The following is a 24,495-nucleotide window of genomic DNA, read 5'->3' on the forward strand; positions in this document are numbered from 1 at the left end:
GCCATGTGAAATTTCTTTACCCAGTTAAGCCTTGGTTTGGGCAAGTGAAAAAGGGATTAAAAATAACCACCTCAGAAGTGTATTGTGAAGATTAAAGAAATACTGTATGTAAAGCTTTTAGTGCAGTGCCTGGAACCTAGAAAGCACCTAACAAGTGGCAAAATCATCATCATTATCATCATCATCATCATCATCATCAAGAAGATGAGTACAAGAAAGTAGCCATTTAGCAAAGTGAAAGCAGAACAGACAGAAAACGTATATGAATCTATTACCACAATTATGGGTAAAAAGGGCCTTTAATTATTTCCTGACAAGTTGCAGACAAAACCAATCAAAAAGCAATGAGTTTCCATGCTGAAGCAAGCAGCACCGCATCACAGAGCTCCTCTTCGTGTCTCTCCCAGAACATCACAAAAGGCACAACCAACCAAAGAGGGATGCGTACTTGCAGGAGAACTGAAAAATTAAGGGTATGCAACTAACAGAAATGAATTCATTGGGAAAAAGTTTGGCAGTTCCTAAGAACATTAAACACAGAATTACCATGTGACCCAGCAATGACACTCCTAGGTATACATATATCCAAGAACACGTATCTGCTAATAGGTATGAGGTTTCTTTTGAGGGTGATAGGAATATTCTTTTTTTTTTTTTTGACACAGTCTTGCTCTGCCACTCAGGCTGGAGTGTGGAGTGCAGTGGCACTATCATAGCTCACTTCAGCCTTCAACTCCTGGGCTCAAGGGATCCTCCCACCTTGGCCTCCTGAGTAGCTGGGACTATAGGTGCATGCCACAACACCTAGCTAATTTTTTACTTCTTCTTCTTCTTCTTTTTTTTTTTTCTTGGTAGAGATGGATCTCATTATATGCCCAGGCTGGTCGCAAACTCCTGGACTCAAGCAATCCTCCCACCTCAAGCTCCCAAAGTGCTGGGATTACAGGTGTAAGTCACCATACCCCGTTGTGATAGGAACAGTCTGAAATTTGATAATGGTGGTGGCTGCATAACACAGTAAATATATTAAAAACCACTGAATTGTGTACTTTAAAAATGGTGACATACAATAGCAAAGACTTGGAACCAACCTAAATGTCCAACAACGATAGAATGGATTAAGAAAATGTGGCACATATACACCATGGAATACTATGCAGCCATAAAAAATGGTGAGTTCATATCCTTTGTAGGGACATGGATGAAACTGGAAACCATAATTCTCAGCAAACTATCGCAAGGACAAAAAACCAAACACCGCATGTTCTCACTCATAGGTGGGAATTGAACAATGACAACACATGGACACAGGAAGGGGAACATCACACACCGGGGACTGTTGTGGGGTTGGGGGGGGGGGGAGGAATAGCATTAGGAGATATACCTAATGCTAAATGACGAGTTAATGGGTGCAGCACACCAACATGGCACAGGTATACATATGTAACCAACCTGCACATTGTGCACATGTACCCTAAAACTTAAAGTATAATAATAATAAAATAAAATAAAAGAAAGAAAAGAAAAAAATGGTGAAATGTTATATGAATTATATCTCAATTGAAATAAAAAAAATGAATTCATTCATTGTGCCAAAGTTTACCTAAATCTTATATTTAAGATTAAATATAAAAATCTTATATTAAGATTAAATCTTAAATATAAGATTAAGCAAAGTAATTTAGAATAATTATTTTATGCTATCCATAGAAGAAAAAAAGCAAGTGCAACAACAACAGCACCAAAAACAAGTTAGACACAAAGAATAACAGTTAAAAGGAAAAAAGAAATCTGACAGCACTTGCCACTTGTAAAAATTTCTGTTATATGAAGATTATACCAAACAACTCAGGACAAACATTTTTGCCTTATCCCTTGAGCAACTTTGTAAGGTTTTTTAGTTTACTACAAGGGATAACACTTCAAGCAGGGATCATCTCTATGAAATAAATTTTAATATACAAACCTGACAGGATTTCTTCTTCTCTGAAAGACACACTACAGATTCCCAAAACTGAAGTTTGGAACCAAAACTAAGAATCCACGCGACAGCAGGCCCAGAGGTGGACCTTCCACTGCACACCAGTGTGCTTATAAATAGGAAGAAGTATTATTCTATTTTATAAATATAAAGGACATACTAGTCTATTTTCCCAAGGGTCTCTCAAATCGGGCCTGCCATTAAGCTTACTAACCCAGTTTTTTCATACCAATGATAGTAGGCAGGGAGGACAGCAGCACAACTATTTTCTGTTTTTCCTCCTACACTGACTTTTTTCCTGCTTAACTGCCTTTCCGGGGATATATCAGGCAGTTAGCTCTTTTTGCTATTTGGAATCCAAGGATTCTAAGCACTAATGTTAAATATAATATATTCAAGCTTCTAAAATACTCACTGACTTTACATTATAAATCAGTAATTTGAACGTTATAAAAGTTTACAATTAGTGGAAATTCCGCAAGAGAATTTTATTTATTTATTTATTTATTTTTTGAGATGGAGTCTCACTCTGTTGCCTAGTCTGGAGTGCAGTGGCACGATATCAGCTCACTGCAACCTCTGTCTCCCAGGTTCAAGTGAGTCTCCTGCCTCAGCCTCCCCAAGTGGCTGAGACTACAGGCACACGCCACCATGCCCAGCTAATTTTTGTATTTTTTAGTAGAGACAGGGTTTCGCCATGTTGGTCAGGCTGGTCCTGAACTCCTGACCTCAAGTGATCTGCCTGCCTCGCCTCCCAAAGTGCTGGGATTACAGGCGTGAGCCACTGCACCCGGCCTCCGCAAAAGAATTTTAAATATGACCTTTACCCCCACTGGATTTTCCTGGAATAATTATTTCAGCAAACTTCCCTAGACTTACTGCTCAGAGAAAATAAAACTCTTTAATTTCACAACATTTCTAACTGGTCAGAGAAATAACATATTAATGGTCCATCCTCTGTTATTCACACATATTAAGGCTTTCCTAGGCAGTATGATTCTAATAAGGCATCAATACTTTTTGTATCGCCATCTGTTAACTATAAAAGCTTCACTTTTCCAAGCTCACATTTACAAGACCCTTTCGCTCATCTGGGTTAGGCTGTCTGCGACAGTAGGAAGGACCCAGACTCTCTTCCTGTGACTCTGTTGTACCAGTTTTCACTTCATTTTCCCCACTATTTCTGCTAAATAAACATCCACGGAGCTAATGTATATCCTTGGATCTAGCTGCTGACTCCTTCCCCATTGCCTTTGTCAGTTAATTTCTATTTTCACTCAATTCCACGCTCCATGAGGCTCTGGAGTCCTTGAAATAGTCAGTTTCCCAGGCTCCAGGGCTGATTTGCTATTTTCTTCACCACTTCCCAGTTCCCTGGGGTCCTTCCATTGCTAATGCTAGTGACAGTATAAATATGATAGTAAGATCGCTTCATATAAATGTTTTTGCCACTTTTTCAGCTTTTACTGAGGTATCTGAAGGCCAGAGAAGACAGAATATAAATTAGTGAATCCCTAACAGCAGCAATAAAATTATAGTTAATTCAATCAGTGCTGTGTTGGTGAAGGTTTAACAATAGGCTCTCTGGGGAGAAAAAGCCTTGATTTGAAGCATTTGCTGATTTCCATGGTAAATACACTCCGGCCATGGTTGATTTGAAGCTACCATTGTCACATCACTGAATATGACATCTAGTGAGGAGACTGATTAGAGCTGTGCTGTACCACACCATGATACAGTATTTCCACCATACAGATACAAGAGATATAAATAGCCCCAAGAGCATGGATAACTGTAAATATAGTAAAATAAATAGTAAGTGATGAGTTTGAGCATTTATTACATTTGTTGTTCATGTAATTTATTTGTTTACAAGCTTCTATGATTTAATTTTAAGTTAAATTATTTTTTATCTTTTTAATTGACTTTATGATTTAATTTTTAACAATGGTTATGTTTAATAATGGCTCACAAAATTCCTGAAAATTTAGCAATTTGCTTTTGCAAGCAAGTATGAGCCAGCTCCAGTGCATCATTGATTATAGGATATAGGAAAGACCTACACATAACCTTCAGGATGTTGTGGCATTATCACGTATGGCCCAGCTTGTTGCAGAAGGCCTGGGTGACTTGAAGAGCCGTGGAATCTGGACCTGGATGAGCCCAGTGGAGATGCAAAAGGATGTAAGAGGCAGAGTGAGCTGGAGGAGCTAGAAGAAATCTGACATGGCATCGGAGATAAGCAGGAATTAGTGCATCCTCTAAAAAATGACTGGGATGACAGAGACTTCTAGTTATACGTGGTAGATTTAATATACTTAGTTACTTTCCTTGTTCCCTTTCAATCTCTCCTGAAACCATCCTAAAAGGATAAAAGAATAAAAAAGCACAAAACTACAAGAGATCCCCATGACTCATGGATTCTGTGTTTGCAAATTTGTCTACTCAGTAAAACTTATTTGTAGCCCCAAATCAATACTCATCATATTTTCCACAATTATTTGCGAATGTGCTCAGAGTGGTGAAAAATTTGAGTCGTTCAACACACAAGTTCCCAGCAGAGGCTGAACAAAGCAACACTCTGCGTTTGTTCTGGATCTCATACTGTAAACATCATCCTTTTCATGGTCTATTTAGTGTCATGTTTTTCATACCTTCGTGCTTTTTGTTGATGACTTTGCTGTCTAAAGTGGCCCCCAAGCACAGTGCTGAAGGGCTGTCTAGTTTCCTAAGTGCCTTGCAAAGAAAATACATGTTAGATAAGCTTTGTTCAGGCATGAGTGACAGTGCTGTTGGCCATGAGCTCAATGTTAATGAATCAACAATCTATATTAAACAGGGTGTCTTTAAAAAGAAATATACATAACACAAAGCTATGTGTTGATCCTGGGCTCACAACAATCTAACCCTGTGTTTCCCCTAGAAGCAACAATTCAGTATGTACAAATTCAGTATTTGCTGCAACTTTATGGAACATAATTACTGTGAATAATGAGAATTAACTGGTATAATAATGAGGAGAACAGAAGTGATGATTAGAACAACTAAATTTCAAAAGTTACAAGGCATATAGATGAGTAGAATCAGCTCACCAGAGAAAGCCAGACTGAAACAAGTATTGGCCAGGCTCAGAAATAGGAGAGCCAGTGAATACAGGTGACGCTCATAACAGGAGAATGAGTTGAAGGTGTGTGTAAGAAGCCATTAGATCTCTATTTCCCACCCCCAACCCGGCACAGTCAAGTTTTCTCAACCCAGGCAGAAAACTAATTTATTTTCTACAGTGGCTGTTCCCCACTTGCTTCTGGACTCAGGGTTACCACTCGTAGGATAAGGTTATCATCCTGAAATTGGGAAATTCAGGCAAAGTCCACATGGAGAATGGTAAAACTGTTCGCCCCTTTTCCTCCACTCAGCTCTGACAACCCTGGCTACTAGCTTTATACCAACCAGATGGCAGACTGAAGGACATCCCTCTGGGGATACTGCCTGGGCCAAAATAAAATATCTGTATGTATTAGGAAGGGGAGGGAAGAATCTCTCAGTGAAACAGCCCTCTTAGATCATCCTACAGTTAATCCCACTGGTAAAAAAGTTGTCCTCTACACACACACACACACACACACACACACACACACTCTAATCAGCTTTGTTATGCCTCACCCTTAAATATCAGGAACAACTGAAGACTAATAGGTATTTGAAGAGGGCATCTAATATAAAAGAGACAAAAACAAATTAAAAATATAAAAAAGAACTCATAGGAAACAGAAATAATGCTGGAAGATTAGATAACTTCCAAAAACCTATCACGGACATCAGTATGTAGTTAAACAATGACATAATTTTCACAGAACAATAATAAGAAGTTTTAAAAAAGAACACTCAGTCCAGGAGTGATGGCTCACGCCTGTAATCCCAGCACTTTGAGAGGCTGAGGCAGGTGGATCACTTGAGGTCAGGAGTTTGAGACCAGCCTCACCATCATGGTGAAACACTGTCTCTACTAAAAATACAAAAATCAGCTGGGTGTGGTGGCAGGTGTCTGTAACGCCAGCTACTTGGAGGCTAGGCAGGAGAATTCCTTGAACCTGGGAGGCAAAGGTGGCAGTGAGCTGAGATCATGCCATTGTACTCCAGCCTGGGTAATAGAGTGAGACTCTATCTCAAAAAAATTTTTTTTAATTAAAAAATTAAAAAGCACACTCAGAGAATAACAGTAACAAAAAAACTCCTAAAAATTAAAAGCAGAAACTGAAATTTTAATATACGAATTGAAAAGTAAAATTGAGGAAATCTCCCAGAAAACAGAACAGCAATGCTAGGAGTGAAAAAAAAAAAGAACTAGAAAATATGAAAGAAAGGGTCAAAAAATAAGCTCACTTTGGAATATCTGACATCCAAATTACATTGGATGAATTACAGAAAGAATGACAAAGAAGACTGAGGGGAGGAAACTATCACAGATATAATTAAGAAATTTCCTAGAACTTAAGAATATCAGTTTCCATGAGATAGAGTCCACAAAGGACCGCAGAATCAATTTTTTTTTAAAGACATGAAATAACAGAACATTGGGCAAAAAGGCAATCCCAAAAGCTTTCAGAAGAGAAAAACAGAAACAATAGGTCTCATAAAAGGAATGGGAATCATAGCACCTACTTTAATAGCAATACTGAGTGCTAGGATAAACAATCACTTCAAAATTCCAAGAGAAAACAATTTCTAATCTCAAATTCTATGCCCAGTAAAACAATCAACCAAATGAAAGGGCAGAATCAAGACATTTCTCAAAACATTAGCTGTCACATAATGCTTCTCAGGAAGCTACTGGGAGAGGGACACCACCAAAAGGAGGATGTTCACAAGAAAGACAGAAATACAGTATATTGGGCTTGGGTGCATATAACCAATAACCAAGTAAAAGTGGCATAAACAAGAAACAATTCTATTTCTCTCCTATGTGACAAGAAGTGAGACTATTGATCTAATCAAACATTATGATTAGGAGAATAGATAAAGGAGAAGTGGGTGCATATTTGGAGGGAGGCCTTAAATCCACATATTCCTTGGTGTAAAATCAATACACAATATCTACAAATGAAGAAAACTTGAATAGTAATATAAGCAAATTATTATAAATTATAGAAGCAAACGTGAGAAGAATCAGCTAAAAGTGTCATCAGTGTTACAAAGAATTGGCCTAGGGCAGGTGGACAGACGAGTGTTGTTTTTCATTAGGAATTTTGAGTATCTAGTACCTATCTGACTTCTTAAACCATGTATAACCTTGTTCACCATGCTGGGGGTGGTGGAAGTGGATGTAGGGAAGATGGGTGGGGAGAGGCCAGGGATCTATGTCATGGGAGTTGGCAATACTCTGAAGCCATGGCAATGAGGCATCATCAAGTGAGTCTGTCAGCCGAGGGCGGAACCCAGGCAGAAGCTCAAAGAGAATTTCCCTTCCTGGAGGGAGCAGACAAGAACCAGGCAGGCCAGGTCCTCAAGGGACTGAGGGCTGGTAGGTTTCCAAGGCAGGCAGCCAGGCCCAGGAAATAAGGCAAAGTGGGGACATGGGTTTCAGAACTGAGACACCAGGCCAGAACCTGTCTGGATGCCAATGCAAGCAGATGCTGGGCCCCAGTGTGCTTGGAACTCACTCTTTATCTCCCTCTGGCCTGAGATAAGGATCAGGCTCAGGTTGAGGCTGGCAGATGAGGGCCACAAGGGAAGCAAAACTAGAAACATGGGAGGCTTGACAAATAGTAAGTCAACACTGGATCTGAGAGCTATAGGTCGTTGTCATCCTTCAGAATGTCTGTTAGTCCAAGACTGGGTGCCAATAAAGAGCCCCTCAAAATCTATCCCCAGGACTAGTTAGTTATGCTGTATCCACACAATGTAATAGTATGCAGCCAACGAAACAAAACCTGAAGGTTCTGGGAAAGTTTTTCTTTTTTGAATTAGGTGTCATCATTTCCTACTTTCTCTACGTTCTTCATGCCTGAAACATGGTACCTGGCAATGCAGCAACACCTGCGTGGGTAGAATCATCTTGTGACCCTGGGGCAATATGCATGTGAACATGCCTATATTCTAAGAATGGCAAAATGTGAAGATGAACAAAGAAAAGGAAAAGGTTCACTGAAGACATCATTAAGCCACCCACCCCAGAATTCGTGATGTCTCAAATAAAATAAACACATGCCTAACCAATGGGCCTTCCTAATGTGATGGTGATGGATTTAATTGGAAACTACAACTTCTAGTCTTTTTAATATTTCAGAAACTTAAAATTCACTCCTCTATAATGCGATGGGAGTGCAAAATGAGTTCAAAACTCTCCCTCAGTACTCCTGTTTGGAATAACTACCTCTCTACAAACAAAATCCACAAAACTCATCCTCAAAATAGCCTTTGAGGACCCTGGTGAACTCAAGGTGTATGAATTTAATCATATCTTGCCTTATCATATCCTAATTGATATATTTTTTCTATCCCTATGTTGCAGGTGGGGACTCTGAGGGACACATCTTCTTCAGGTCTAGCCAATTTGTTAGGATAATAAATTACAAAACACATTTATCATCCTCAAAAGTTTGCTAAAAATAATTTTGAATGTATCATATAAAGGATATTTATACCAGCTTAAAAGCCCTTAGCCCATTTAAATGAATTGCTTACTTTGAAAAAGCTATAAGAAGTTGGTCATTTCCCTAATATGCAATTAAAGCAATTAAAAACATTTCCCAAATGCTTATGTGGACTGCTGCTGATACAAACTGCTGTCGTTTGGGAGTTGACTGGAAAGTTCCCACCGATTTCTGTACATGGAAGAAACATATTGTTGACTTGTAAGAAAATAAAGTTATCTAACTTAATGGATCAGTACAGGAAACAAAACTCTGTTTGCCAAGCAGAATATTTCGCTGTGTTTATGTTTCTCCTGATCTAAATGTGCTAGCTTTGAATACTGCTTTTAAACTAACATACACAAGTGGCATTTGATATGGTCTACTTTATTCATTAAAACAAAGTGAAGATTATTATGGAGTCACTTTGAAAGGTAGTTTGGGCTTTCTTATTTAATTAATCCATTACACTTAACCTTCCCGTATTTTACTCCCTCCAAGTCTTGCAACCATTATTAACACTATACAAATATGTTTTGCATTATTAAATTTAAGAATTTAGTACTCAATAAAATTCTCTGCAGGAATATTGTTATTAAATGAGTTCATTAAACCTAACCACACTAATTAACAGCCAAGTGTTGAGGAACATTCATACAAAAGTGAACTATATTGCATCTTCATAACCTCTCTGCTAATTCTAGCAAATGAACATAAGCAATCTCAGGAAACAAAATCCAGGAAGGTTACAGAAACCACACATACCTCAGTGGAAACCAGCTCCTCCAAAATAAATGTCCAGGCTTGTCTGAAACTTGCTCCTCATCACATCATCTATCAGTAATTTTCAATTAAGTGTACAGTGGGGTCTAGCTCCACCCTCCCTTATGCCTGTAATGACATGACTGGAAAGGTAGGGCATTTTAATTCTACAACTATTAACCAGTCCCAGCTGGCCACAACTCAGCATTTTCAGAGGGCTCCTACATATAAAATCTTCAATCTCTAGTACAAGGATGATCTCTTAACCACAAGAAAATAAAATGAATCCCACGTAGTAGAATGTCAATAGATTTTAATGTATAACTAATATCTACAGACCCCTGCCCTCACCCTTATTCCCTGTAGTGGATGCTGGGATGCAGCACCATACCCCTCTTTACCAACTGAAGCATGTGTTCTCTCAGCTGCCAGCAGGGTTGGCAGCAGAAGGCTTATGACTGAGTCCCTTCCTGGGAACTGCTTTCTGTGGAAGGCAGACACTTATGCCCCTTCCCCAGAGACAGTCCATATCCAATGACTATTTGATATGAGGCTACAAAGGCCTAGCCCTCTTGCCTCAACTCTTGGCTATGCTGAAGGACAATCTTATTTCCAGAACTTCCTGTAAGATCAGCTCAGACATCTCTAAGTCTGTCACAGCTCAACTTCTCCATGTGCCTAATCCTGCTTCCTTCACTCCCTCACAGGTGTTGATCCCAAGTGTAATCCTAGGAAACCCGACTTAAGGCCTCCCCATCTGAAGAACACAATCTCAAGGAAGAATTTAAGGGGAAACCCGTCTACACAGTTTGGCTTTCTGTAAAGAAGTAAGTTAATTCCAACTAAACACAGTTGGACTTTTTAGTTTAAGGGTTCAATTCCTCACAGTCCAAAAGACATTATATAAAATTTAGCCATCTTAATAGAACAGTCTTTGAAGCCCCTAGGTTCATTTATTTTAAAAGAACGAGATTTACTTATCTGGCTGAATTGTTTCCCAGTCTAGCTAATAACCTAGACCTATTAAGGTAATAATGTTGGGTCAGAATTTATATCTGTAATCACACTATATCTAAGTATCCCACTATCCATTAGCTCTCCTTCACCGAAGAAATAGGACAAAAACTTTACATATACTCTTTTTGAGGGGGAGTGTTGTATACTGAATTGTGTTCCCCTTCCCAAATTCATACGTTGAAGCTCTATCCTCCAATGTGACTCTATCTGAAGACAGGGTCTTTAGGAGGTAATTAATGTGAAATGTGGGTCATAAAGGTGGGGTCCTAATCCAATTGGACTGTAGCCTTATATGAAGAGACAGAGAGAGAGAGATAGAGAGAGAGAAAGAGAGAGAGAGATCTTTCTCTCTGTGCCATGTGAGGACACACGGAGAAGGTGGGTGTCTGCAAGCCAGGAAAAGAGCACATTAGCCAACATCAGCCAGCATCTTAATCTTGGATCTCCTAGCCTCCAGAACCATGAAAAAATTAATTTCTATTATTTAGACCACCTAGTCTATGATACTTTGTTGTGGCGGCCAGGGCTGACTAAGATAGAGGGTGAAGGGACATGTAATGCAAGTAAACTAAAGCACTTATTCCTCACAGATGCCTCACTTGTTTTCCTCTTTAGCTCTGCATCACTCCTTTTTCTCAACCTCTTTTCTTCAGGTCCTTTTCCCCCCTCATTCAGTGTTAGTGCCTTTGACTCAAGAGTGGTACACATATTTTCAGGCCCTGGCTAGACCAGTTGGTGGTTTTCTGTTCAGGGTTTCAGAGGCTGCTGGGTTATGGCCTAAAGTCTATTCAGAGAAATTCTGAGGGCACTCCATATAGTGAGGAGAATTTGGAAGTAAGGTGGCTGAGAGCTAAATAAGCAAACATATAAACACACGAATGAATAAAGAAACCAACACAGTCAATGACATTAGCAACATATAGAAGTAAAATGTCCTGTGAGATAATCCTGTGGGTGGGAAAACACTGAAACCTAATCAAGGTCACATCTTTGTACATTCAGGCCTGAAATGCAATCACAACAGTCACTGTGATCTAAGCAACTGCCAAGAGAGCTCATGAGTTCACATATGGAAGAAACCATTGGGATTAGCCACAGACTTTCCTTCTGGATCCAAGCAACCTTCTCATTAGAACTTGGTTGCCTGTTTCTCTTCCCCACTCGGGAGTGACAAAGTATGTGTGACTCTGTTAATACATGTGTTCCATTGCACTTGGTAGTCATTTTTTCAACACTAACTTGGAAAAATGGTAGCCTGGGAGGTACATCAATCTTTCATACGTTTTGTTAACATGAATTAGCTCCACTGAGCTAGGTCATCCCTGACGGAATGCTAAAATCTAATTTTGGACCATGAAGTTCCTAGTAGGGCACAGCACCAGGTAAAGTCCTTCCTATGTAGATAGTTGGCCTCCCTTAGTTATTTTAAGTAAGCTGGAGCTGTATTAAAGGGGAGCCTTGAATGCTAGATTTAAGATGGGCCTCTATTCTCTATGCAACAAAGGGCCAGCCCTCTGAGGGTAGAAACATAAGTAAAATTTTATGTTGAGAAGATGACATTGGCAGTATATGAAAGACAGACTGGAAGCTAGACAGAGTAAACAGGAAGGACAATTCCTCAGGACAGTTGCTCAGGGTGAGGATTCGAAATGTTCTAGTGGGAATCAGAAAGCATGTATATGAGAGGTAAGGCAAAGAAAGAATCAAGAGGTCTTGCCGACTTTGTTTGTAGGAGGGCATGGAAAAGTAAGCTCTGGGGTCTGGTTCAGTGTGAAGAATAGAGATGACAGAAGCTGGTACAGAGGTCAGAGTGTGCTAGTTGGAGGGTGGTCAGCATGAAGAGACAGCAGACGGAACTGATCATGAGGGCCTGTACTCTGAAGGGAAGCTGGGTTACAGGAATAAGCTTCAGAGTTAATAGTGCAGGGTAAACTTATGGAAATGAGTATGAACACTGAGAGGGGCACATGGAGAACGGAAAGGAGAGGGACCAAGCCTTGTTGAAAGCTAAAATGTGTATGGTAGGAAGAGCAATGGTCTAAAAAGAAAAGGAGCCAGTGGCAACAGAGAAGAATGAGGGAAATTGAGAGCCCTCTTAAGAGGTAGCTATGGTGTCAGAAGAGTAGGAAGTGAGATCATCTGCTGAGGGAGAAAGGAAGGGAGGAGAAAGGAAGGGAGGAGCTTGAGGTAGTAAAAGGATTGGAGGAGTTTTCCAGTGGATTATGGGAGAGAGTTGAGAAGCGATGAAGAAATGGCTAACTGAACAGTGCTAAGGGCCTAACCAGATTAGTTGCATATGGTAGGTTTATTAGTTTGCTAGGGCTGCTATGACAAAGTACCACAAACTCAGGGGCTTAGACAACAGAAAAGTAGTGATTTACACTTCTGGAGGCCAGAAGTCTAAGACAGAGGAGTTGGCAGGGCCTTTCTCTGAGGGCACTAGGAAAGGATCTGTTCCAGGCCTCTCTCCTGGGCACCACTCATATTTGATTAGCATCTCACCCTACGCCAGTATGATCTTAACTAATTACATCTGCAATGACTCTATTTCCAAACAAGGTCACATCTTGAGGAACAAGGGGCTAGGACATCTACATATAAATGGGGTGGGTGAAGGGCTTCCTGGGGCATTAGAAAGCTAGAGGCAGAGATGCTGTTCAGGGACACCTGAGTACCGACTCTGGTTTCTTCCTGCTCCTGCAACAGGCCATGAGGCTGTGGCCTTAGAGGGGTATACCTTAAGGCTGTAGTTTAAAAGCTAACAGTGTGGCCGGGCGCAGTGGCTCACGCCTGTAATCCCAGCAGTTTGGGAGACCAAGGCGGGGGGGTGGGGATCATGAGGTCAAGCGTTCAAGACCAGCCTGGCCAACATGATGAAACCCCGTCTCTACTAATAATACAAAAATTAGGGCCGGGTACAGTGGCTCACGCCTGTAATCCCAGCACTTTGGGAGGCCGAGGTGGGCAGATCACAAGGTCAAGAGATCAAGACCATCCTAGTCAACATGGTGAAACCCCCGTCTCTACTAAAATACAAAAATTAGCTGGGTGTGGTGGCACACGCCTGTTGTCCCAGCTCCTTGGGAGGCTGAGGCAGGAGAATTGGTTGAACCCGGGAGGCGGACGTTTCGGTGAGCCAAGATCGTGCCACTGCACTCCAGCCTGGAGACAGAGTGAGACACTGTCTTAAAAAACAAACGCGAGACTCCGTCTCAAAAAACAAACAAACAAACAAAAACAAGAATTAGTTGGGCATGGTGGCACGTGCCTGTAATCCCAGCTACTCATGAGGCTAAGGCAAGAGAATTGCTTAACCCAGACCCGGGAGGCAGAGGTTGCAGTGAGCCAAGATCACACCACTGCACTCCAGCCTGGGCTAGAGCGAGACTCCATCTCAAAAAAAAAAAAAAAAGAAAAGAAAAAAAAATAGCTGACAGTGTTGGCTTGGAGCTGGAGTGTGCCTGGGCTTTAACCTTGGCTCTGCCACGTATTTATCATGTGCTCAGAGACAAGTGACCGAAACTGACTTTACTCAATTTCATGTCTATAAAATGGGAATAACAATAGGACCCCTCCCATAGGGTTATGAGAACTAAACACATTAATGAATAGCATGCCTAATGAAGTTGTATTATTCTCATTTTATAGATAAAGAAACTGAGACATATAGATTAACCAACTTGCCCAAGATCATTTAGTAGCAGAGTCAAAACCAGTCTATAGAAATCAAAAGTTCATGCTTTTCACTATTATGTTACATTGTTTCCAGTATTAGCTGATTTGTTTGTCCATTAACTGGATATTAGCATTTAAATAAAAAGTTGATAAGGAAAAAAGAAAAATAAAACATTTTCCTTTGTCTGTAAAATTTTCTTCTGGGGGTGCTGGGGAGTAAATTAGTTACAAAATCAATTACAAGGAGAAGGATTAAATATAAAGAGTTAAAAACAGGAATATAATTTCCAAGTGCTCTTTTCCAAATACTACCGCTACAAGGTTTGAACAGGAGAAAGCCAGTAGAGATAAGAAAAATCAAAACTGAATAAACTTGATGTTAAATCAGCTTCTATTTCTTCTTGTCTTTCCTCCCATTTTCTCCAGTTGCCATGCTACTCCTGAGGATCTAGGATAATACTGAAAGAAGCACATATGGGGCACAAGATTTCTAGCACTTTAAAGCTTAATGCTTTAAAAGTATGTTTTGAGGCTTCTTTAAAAGTTTATGGATCTTCCCCAGAGCTGGAGTCGGAGCTCCAGAGGCTGCAGCCGAGAGTGCCCGCGAGCCCGCGGCCCAGTCGAAGCTCTTTCCCGCCGCCTCTCCGCGCCTCGTCCCCGTCCAGCCCCGCCCGACCCCCAACCCAGCCCGGTCCCCTGACCCTCAGTCCGGCCCGGTCTGGCCTCCCAGCGGGGTCACGCAACCGCCCCGGGCACGATGACAGGAGGATAAATGGTGCCCAAGGTGGACAGCGGTGCCTTCCTGCTGCTCTTCCTGCTCGTGCTGTCACTGAGCCGTTGCGGCCAGTGGGGCCCCTCTGCTGAGACAGGCTCTGTGTCCAGCACCTGCTCCGGGTCACGCTCTGGGGGAGTAGGAGTCGCACGACTGTCTCAGCCTTGGATTTGACTTTGGCCTCATCCACCTAGGGGCCACGGGAGAACCATGGGGGTTACCAAGTTCAAGGGGAGAGAGAAGAAACTGATGAAAATAGAGGCTCATCTGGGACTGCCTTCCTTCTCTGGCTCCACCCTTGACTTCTTCAGAGCTCGTGCTTTAAGCCGTGAGCTCCATCTCATTCCCTGGGCCGCAAGAAGCTCACTAGGCCCGCGTCTCTGGAGGCTGTTGGGGGGGCCCTTCCTCTGTCTCCATGGTCGACGGCTCGCTGGGGAAACCCAGGATCTCCGACTGCCTGGACATTTGCATTGCTGCCCCCTCAGGTTTTGTCTCAGGCTGTGCCTGGGGCTGTGCCTCTCCCTCAGGCTCCAGCTTGGTGGCAGACTTCTTGTCAGAGCCAGGTTCGGGGGTCCACAAGGGTTCAGCTCCCCGGGAACTCTCCCCCTCTTTGTTGATGGCCACAGAGGGAGATCCCCGTGCCTTGGGCTGCATCCAGCAGTGGCTGAGGATGTCATCGATGTGGAGCCGCCGGTTGACGTCGGGCTGCAGCATGTGGTAGATGAGGTCCTTGCACTCGCCTGTCAGGTGCTTGGAGCGTGGGAAGTTGACGCGGTGCTCCTTCTGGATACGCAGCATCTTCTTGATGTCGGAGTCGTCGTAGGGCATGGAGCCACAGACCATGATGTAGAGGATCACGCCTAGGCTCCAGATGTCATACACCTTGGGCTGGTAGGGAATGCCCTGCAGCACCTCTGGGGCCGCATACGCTGGTGACCCACAGAAGGTCTTGCTTAATGCCATTCGACCACTGTCATCCCGCAGGCAGCGCTTGGAGAAGCTGAAGTCGGACAGCTTGATGTTGAAGTCCTTGTCGAGGAGAAGGTTGTCACACTTGAGGTCCCGGTGGACGACGTCCAGGTCGTGACAGTACTTGATGGCCAAGGAAAGCTGGTGGAACTTCTTGCGAGCTTCGTCCTCATGCAGGGCTCCCCGGGTTTTGATTAACTCGAGGAGGTCGCCCTGGACCGCAAGCTCCATGACGATGTAGACCTTGCCATGTGATGTCTCAAAGATCTCGTAGGTCTTAATGATGGAGCAGTGGTTTAACATGGCCAGAATCTCAATTTCCCGGGGAAGGAATTTCTCCAAGAAGTCTGCGGGGGCTTTCTTGCGGTCGATGATCTTGATCGCCACATTGAACTTCAGGCGCTCAGAGTAAGCAGATTTTACTTTTGCATAGGAGCCCTCTCCTAAATTTATCCCCAGGAGGTAGCCTCGTCTCTTGAGGACAGCAGCGTCATCCATAGTGCCAGGAGTGCCCAGTGCCTCTGAGGCTGCCCTCTACAGCCCTGAGGCGCATGGGCCAGCAGTGTGCTCATTTACATCCTGGACAGAGAGTCCTTTGGGCTGGCCAGGCCTGCTGTTCCTGCCTCCTAGAGGCCAAGACTCTGGAGTGGAACATTTGACACTGTCTCCCAGGTGACTTCGGCGAGTGAAGTCACAAAGGAGGAGTGCCCTGGGGGAATGAGACCCTGGCCTGAGGCACTTGGACTTGGAATCCTGGAAGGCTGGCCAGTAGGCTGGAGCAGACAAGATGAGCAGAAAGTGGCCTCATGTCTTGCTGGGACCTGAGGTAGAAGGGGGCTGTGTGGGACACATGGGTCTGCCCATGCTTCCAAACCCAGAGCCAGGCCTGCTTGTGCAGAACTGAGGCCAATTCTTGCAAACCAGGGCATCTGAGGATTTAATAAAGGGACAATTAATAAAGGTGGGAGCAGAGTATAGGGAACCCTGAGGGTAACACAGTTACCCCAAGATAGTAGCAGACCCCTGGCCTGCATAGAAAAGGGTGGGAATGGTCCCTGGAACCCAGAAAGAGTAGTGTAGACAGGACCACCTTGAGAGAGGCAGTGGCCTTCAGTGGAGAAAAAGCCAGCCTCAGTGACCCTACAGGCTGGCAGGGGATGGGAGGAAGTCCAATCCCTGACCTCTTTTTCTCCCCTTCAGCCCTTGACGCTGTCCACACAGGCGACCCTCAGGGGTGCAGAGCAGGACCAAGAAGGGCGGTGTGTCAAGAAGGTAGACAGCCTCCTGGCCCTGGAGTCACGCAGTTTGAGATGCCTGGATTCTGCCGCCTCCCTGTACATCTCTTCCCTTGTCTGAGCCTTTGCTGGCTTCTTATAGCAGCTCTGTAGGAGGACAGCTGGCAGGAGTTCTGCTCTTGGCTGTGAGCTTCCTCCTGGGGACCTGCCCAGCCCACAGCCCTGGCTGGGCTCCCAGGGCATATCTGGGGCTGGGGGCTGAAGGTGGGGCCTGGATGCCTCCCTGAGCACTAGCAGCTGCTCTGAGGACATTACAAGCAGCAGGGGCAGCACTGGACAGCGACCATCGTTTCTGCTGGCAGTGGAGCCTCTGCTGTGACTGGTTCTGTGTCCAGCACCTGCTCTGGGCCACACCGTCAGGAAAAAGGAGTTGCATGACTGTCCTAGCCTTGGATTTGACTTTGGCCTCATCCACCTAGAGGGAGTGAGAACTCCTTCCTCACATGAACCAGGTGGAACCCTGGGCCCCTCAGGAGTGAGTTAGTAGGGCTGGATGTCGCTCAGGCTGGGTTGGGTCCCCATCAGCTGTGGCCCTTCTCCCTTTTCTCTGCTCCTTCACCTTCTTCCCCAACCCTGACTGCCCACTGCCAGTCCTTTGTGCGTGGCTGGTGCTCCTTCCTCCAGACAGCCTCCTTCTCCTTCCTGCTGAGTTACCCCAAGTGCTGTCTCTTGGAAACCAAAAATAAAATTCTAATCTCCCCAGCCATCTGAATGGACCCCTCCTCTCAGCCAAGGGCATTCCAAAGTTAACCTGAAAAACTAGTTCAGGCCATGATAGGAAGTGGGGGTCAGGCAGGCCACATCATCCCTCCTCCCTTCAGGTTTCAGGCACAGCTGAGCAGCAGTAACATCGACACAGAGACCTGAAGACTGACAACAGACTCTGGCAGTAAGATACAGCAGGCTCTGAAAGAAACTGAAGTATTTTACTATCAAACAGATTTCTCTGACATATTTTGAAATGGCTCTGCAAAGCTGTCTCTTGTGAGGAAAATCAATATTCTGTGAAGAATCCCCTTCCCTTTCTAGGTCTTTTCTCCTAAGATAATTAACTAGAGTCTGATAAAAAACATTTAACAGTGTGTTCTTTCTGAAGCCTGATACCTGGAGGCTTCATCTGCCTAAGAACCTTGGTCTCCACAACCTCTCACCCCAGAGACGGTCCCTTCTATTGATTTCAGGTCTTTAGACAAACTCTTTGAGCCAATTGCCAATCAGAAAATCTTTGAATCCACATGACCCAGAAGCCCGCCTCCCACTTTCAAGTTGTCCCTTGTTTTCGGACTGAACCAATGTATACCTTACATATACTGATTGATGTCTCATGCCTCCCTAAAATGTATAAAACCAAGTTGTAGCCCTACCGCTTTGGGCACTTGTTGTCAGGATCTTCTGGGGCTCTCCTGGGCCATTAGTCACATATTGGCTTAGAAGAAATCTCTTCCAAAAAAAAAAAAGTTTATCTATATTGCTGTCTACAATGAAAAATATCCAGTGTTATGTTTACTCTTTGTATTTAAATGCTAAAAAATGTATTTTGGTCCCAATGCTGTTTTCTTTATTGAGTTATCCTACAAAGGCAATAGGGAAAGATAAGCAGAGGCAAATGGAAGAGAGAGCAGGGAAGACAGCTTCTTGCAAATTGGGCTTTCTCTTTTGTGTGTCCCCTGGCTGCCCTCAGCACAGAGCTTTACACACAGTCATAAACACCGGCTGAGTGACTGATCATCGCAAAGAAAGGGAGAGAAAAAAAATTCATTTTCCTCCATTGCTCCTTTACCCCTGTTACGTTCTATGTCTTCCAAGGATAAAGACAATGAGGTATGAGGTATTCACTCAAAATGATAATTACCTTGGGATTATGTAGAAATATTGTATCTAAAATCCTGAACTGACAGGATCATTTATTTGCATTTTACAAAGATCTGGGCAACAGATGATACACATACACTCACACACAGACATACAAAACACCTGGAGATGAAGGAGAAATAGTGCTGCACTTGAATGATTTCTATTTTGGCTCAAAATTCCCTGAGATATATTTCTAAAATCTACTCTGCAGTTTCTCCCACCCCCTTTTTGTCTTTTGATTCTTTAGATGCTTTAAATTCAAAAGGCTCCTTATCTATATCCCAGATAGTTGAGTTATTCTAAAGCCCTGACCAAGGAATTTTATTATGGATTTGGTTGCTCTTGGGTACAGTGAATAGGTAAATATATGCTGTACAGGGAATTTTGGCAGGAGTGGTAAGGGGCTCCGGCTCTCTGCTTCACACCTCAGGTCTGCTCCTTCAGTGCCATGTGGGATTCTCTTTGGATACCATCCCACAGGTTGGGAAGGCATCCTAAAATCGATGCTGAAGTTGTCAGTATCACCAGTCTACGGGACCTAGTGACACAGCAAGCAGAACTCTGAGAATCTGGGAAGAAAAGCAGTTTTCTAATGCGGAATGCATGAGAGGAGAGTCAATCCTTGGTCCTAGGGCTCTGACAACTCATTTTGTGACCTTAGGCAAGTGACCTGTGTTTCTTGCCCCTAACTTTCCTTATTTTTGGGTTGTGGGGGGAGTCTTTAACTAGAAGTTGTTAAGGTCCTATAGAATGACACCTAACTTTTTTTATTCTATATCTAAAGACATGTTATCAAGGGTTCCATCTGCCACACGGTGAGGTGTAGGAGCTGAGGTAGTTAAGAGCATCAGACATGGAGCAGATAAATCTGGTTTTAAATCCCAGTGGCCACATCTTATTAGTACAGTGTGACTCTTGGAAAGTAACTTGATCTGTAAAATAGATGAAGTTATCTAATTTACCTAGTTATCTTACAGAGGCAATAGGAAAAGTACATAAGGAAAAAAGGTATGCACTTCACAGTGATTGTGAGGATTAGACATGGTGATTCCTGGTATATTACCTCTTATGACATCATAATGGTCTAAAGCAGAGGCATTCTACTCCATTGGGCCCAAGTTATGTACAAAATAATATTCAGTATAATATAGATCTATTATACCTTAGAATATCCCAGAAGGGATCCTGTAAACAATTTTCTAGTATCTGTTAAATACTTTTCTTAACACTATTAAGCACTACAGGGAAGCTAAAAACACTATGACATGGCATCATCTTCTAAAAATTTGTTATTTAGTTGAAGAAACCACTAGAATATAGATATGAATGTCATAATATATAAAATATTAAACTTAAGTAGATTTTTTAAAGTACTGATTTTGCAGTAAATTGCCTAAGCTTATGGGAGAGAAAAAAAATCAGAGGGCTGGGGTTGCCCAGGAAGGTGTCAGAGCTTCCTTGGGCAGGATCCCCTGGCTGGGAGGTCACCCAGGATAGGGTGTGGAGGCAGTGTCTTCTAAAAGCACAGTTCCTGAAACCAAAGGACACCAGGAACATAACAATGCAGGGTCAAAGTCTGAGCTAAGGAAACTAATTTTGAAAACCAGGTTGAAAATTCCAAGAGATCAGACAGAAATGTTTCCACAGTTTAATTTGGAAAAGGTATAAGGAGCCTGGGTTGCTGACCAGTTAGGCAGGCCAAAGCTGGAAGTGTCAGGGAGCAAGCCTGGTGGTAAACAGCAGGCTCAGAGTGAAGTGTCAGTCAAGTCCTAGACCTGGTTGTGGAGGCATGCTGAGTGCATTTCAAGTGGCTCACAAAGGACAATTGGAGGGTTTCACAGAGGTGATGAGACACACGAGGCCTTGAAACAAAGGTAGATGTACATAGGTGATACAGGAAAGGGAAATGGCATTTGAACAAAACACAGAGAAATGAATGAATATGGCCAAGAACAAACCTTTATTAGATGACAAATGCCTTGGAAAAGATAGAGATGAATATAACATGGTCGGTACCCTCAGAAGGTCTCTCAGTGTCCTAGCCTACCTCACAACTTGAAGCACTAGGAAGCAAAATCCAATGGCCAGTCATAAGTTTTCTGCTAGAGACTCATATCACTGAAGATAGATGAGGAGGCAGAATCCTAGCCTGTGGTGGTTAATCTTACGTTGTGACAGTTAATAACTGATTCAATCTCTTTGAGCCTCAGTATATACATTTCTAAAATAGGGACTATAATAGTTTCTAGCTCATGGGATTGTTGCAAGGATCCAAAAAGATAATGATATATAATACTTAGCAAAAGGCTAGCACACAGTGGCTACTTAGCAAGTGTTGGCTTTTATTACTATTATTAATGGTCATTTTATTTTATTTTTACAGACAGAGTTTTGCTCTGTTGCCCACACTGGAGTGCATTGGCATGACTATACCTCACTGTAGCCTCAATCTCCTGGCCTTAAGGGATCCTCCCACCTCAGCCTTCCAAAGTATTGGGATTACAGGCTTGAGCCACTGTGCCTGATCTATTAATGGTCATTTTATTACATCTGAGCTATCATTGCTGCTTTAGTGCATACCCTCATCTCTTCTCACCCAGTTGCTATGATAGTGCCCTTACTGGTCTCTCTACTTCCAGTCTGGTATTTCTCCTCATTGCAGCCCAGTGCTCCTTATTAAAGATTAATCAGGATATTTTATTCCCCTGCTTGAAATTCTTGAGTAGGCTCTCATGGCCCTTAGAAAAAAGCAGAAGTTCCTTCAGAATCTGAGGCTCTTTATCATCTGGATCCTGCTACTGTCTCCTGGCTCCCTCAGACACTCTACTTCAGTTACACCCTCCACCCACCCCCAGGCCGACCCACAACACCTTGATCTCATTTTGTCATGGACACACCACTCTGTAGTGTATTTCATTTAATTCCAACCAAGTGTTTCCATGGCAAATGTTGCATCTTATTGGTCTTTGGACTCTCAATGCACAATGCTCTATAGGTACTCAACAGATATTTATTTAAAGAAAAGAAAAAAAAAGTAAAGAAGAAATGGAAGGAGAAAGAGAGGGAGGGAGAGGAGGAGAGAGAAGAGAGGGAAGGAATAAGGATGGAAGGAAAAAACAAAGGGTGAGAAAGAAAAACAAAGCTAGAAAGAATGATGTCTATATCCTTTAAGGGAACAGGTAAGAAACTCATTTTCAGTAGATCTGTTGTCAAATGAAGAAAGAGGAGGAAGAAGAAGGAACAGGAAAAAGAGAAGAAAAAGAAAGAAATCAGGGATTATATCAGAAGTTTAACAATGCATATAATTACTATGGCTGATAATGAAGGATCCACCTGACTTTTTATATTACCACTGGAATCATAGTGTGACAGGGACAACCATTAATGTGTATGTGTTCATAGCATTTTCTCCTCCTTTCTACCCCCTATACTCACTGTGTATTTGCAGATTAGGTTAATAGGGCAGATAAATAAACAGAAAAGAAGACGCAGAATTAGAAAAAAACAAGTTCTGGCAAGGTGTGGTGGCTCATGCCTGTAATCCCAACACTTTTGGAGGCCGAGGCGGGCGGATCACTTGAGGTCATGAGTTTGAGACCAGCCTGGCCAACATGGTGAAACCCTGTCTCTACTAAAAATACAAAAATTAGCCAGGTGTGGTGGCAGGTGCCTGTAATCCCAGCTACTCAAGAGGCTTAGGCAGGAGAATCTCTTGAACCCAGGAGGCGGAGGTCACAGTGAGCCGAGATGGTGCCACTGCACCATCTGTTGCCTGGGCGACAGAATGAGACACTGTCTCAAAAAAACAAAACAAAACAAAAGAAAACAAAAAACAAGTTCTCTTTATAGTAGAGAAAAGAGAATGGTGTAAAACTGGGGTTGGAAAACATTTTCTGTAAAGAGCTAGGTAATAAATATTTTAGGTTCTCAGGGCCTCATGTCTCTATCACTTATTCTTTTTTGTTTTGTACAGTACTTTTTTTTTTTATTATACTCTTAAGTTCTGGGGTACATGTGCGGAACATGCAGCTTCGTTACATAAGTATACCTGTGCCATGGTGGTTTGCTGCACCCATCAACCCGTCACCTATATTAGGTATTTCTCCTAATACTATCCCTCCCCTAACCCCCTACCCCGGACAGGCCCCGGTGTGTGATGTTCCCCTCCCTGTGTCCATGTGTTCTCATTGTTCAACTCCCACTTACGAGTGAGAACATGCGGAGCTTGGTTTTCTGTTCTGATATTCGTTTGCTGAGAATGACGGTTTCCAGCTTCATCCATGTCCTTGCAAAGGACATGAACTCATTCTTTTTTAAGGCTGTGTAGCATTCCATGGTGCCACATTTTCTTTATCCAGTCTATCATTGGTGGACATTTGGATTGGTTCCAAGTCTCCGCTATGGTGAATAGTGCTGCAATAAACATACATGTGCATGTGTCTTTATAGAATGATTTATAATCCTTTGGGTATATACCCATTAATGGAATTGCTGGGTCAAATGATATTTCTAGTTCTAGATCCTTGAGGAATCCAGAACTAGAAATACACTGTCTTCCACAATGGTTGAACTAATTTACACTCCCACCAACAGTGTAAAAGCTTTTCTATTTCTCCACATCCTCTCCAGCATCTGTTGTTTCCTGACTTTTTAATGATCCCCATTCTAACCGGCATGAGATAGTAACTCATTGTGGTTTTGATTTGCATTTCTCTAGTGACCAGTGATGATGAGCATTTTTTCATATGTTTGTTGGCTGCATAAATGTCTTCTTTTGAGAAGTGTCTGTTCATACACTTTGCCTACCTTTTGATGGGGTTGTTTTTTTCTTGTAAATTTGTTTAAGTTCTTTGCAGATTCTGGATATTAGCCCTTTGTCAGATAGATAGATCGCAAAAACTTTCTCCTATTCTGTAGGTTGCCTGTTTACTCTGATGGCAGTTTCTTTTGCCCTGCAGAAGCTTTTTAGTTTAATTAGATCCCATTTGTCAATTTTGGCTTTTGTTGCCATTGCTTTTCGTCTTTACCCATGCCTATGTCCTGAGTGGTATTGCCTAGGTTTTCTTCTAGGATTTTTATGTTTTTAGGTCTTACGTTTAGGTCTTTAATCCATCTTGAGTTAACTTTTGCATAAGGTATAAGGAAGGGATCCAGTTTCAGTTTTCTGCATATGGCTAGCCAGTTTTCCCAGCACCATTTATCAAATAGGGAATCCTTTCCCCATTGCTTGTTTTTGTCAGGTTTGTCAAAGATTAGATAGTTGTAGATGTGTGATGTTATTTCTGAGGCCTCTGTTCTGTTCCATTGGTCTATATCTCTGTTTTGGTACCAGTACCATGCTGTTTTGGTTACTGTAGCCTTGTAATATAGTTTGAAGTCAGGTAGCATGATGCCTCCAGCTTTGTTCTTTTGGCTTAGGATTGTTTTGGCTATGCGAGGTCTTTTTTGGTTCCATATGAAGTTTAAAGTAGTTTTTTCCAGTTCTGTGAAAAAAGTCAGTGGTAGCTTGATAGGGATGGCATTGAATCTATAAATTAC

At 42.6% G+C, this 24,495-nt stretch overlaps 2 protein-coding genes across 2 annotated transcripts in view; both read right to left on the reverse strand.

Moving 5' to 3' along the window:
- The window catches only part of MCC (MCC regulator of WNT signaling pathway), a 478,671-nt gene that overhangs the window by 410,380 nt on the left and 43,796 nt on the right, over positions 1-24,495 (reverse strand). The window lies entirely within an intron of this gene.
- On the reverse strand, positions 14,121-16,469 carry TSSK1B (testis specific serine kinase 1B). The gene has a single exon (XM_054488741.1). The coding sequence runs from the start codon at positions 16,304-16,306 to the stop codon at positions 15,206-15,208; it is 1,101 nt and encodes a 366-aa protein (XP_054344716.1). The 5' UTR covers positions 16,307-16,469; the 3' UTR covers positions 14,121-15,205.

This window comes from Pongo pygmaeus, chromosome 4 (genome assembly GCF_028885625.2).
Source record: "Pongo pygmaeus isolate AG05252 chromosome 4, NHGRI_mPonPyg2-v2.0_pri, whole genome shotgun sequence".
Classification (NCBI taxonomy): domain Eukaryota; kingdom Metazoa; phylum Chordata; class Mammalia; order Primates; family Hominidae; genus Pongo; species Pongo pygmaeus.

Bases quoted from the DNA above. Each gene is read 5' to 3' on its own strand.
- TSSK1B (XM_054488741.1), bottom strand. From the start codon at position 16,306: ATGGATGACGCTGCTGTCCTCAAGAGACGAGGCTACCTCCTGGGGATA.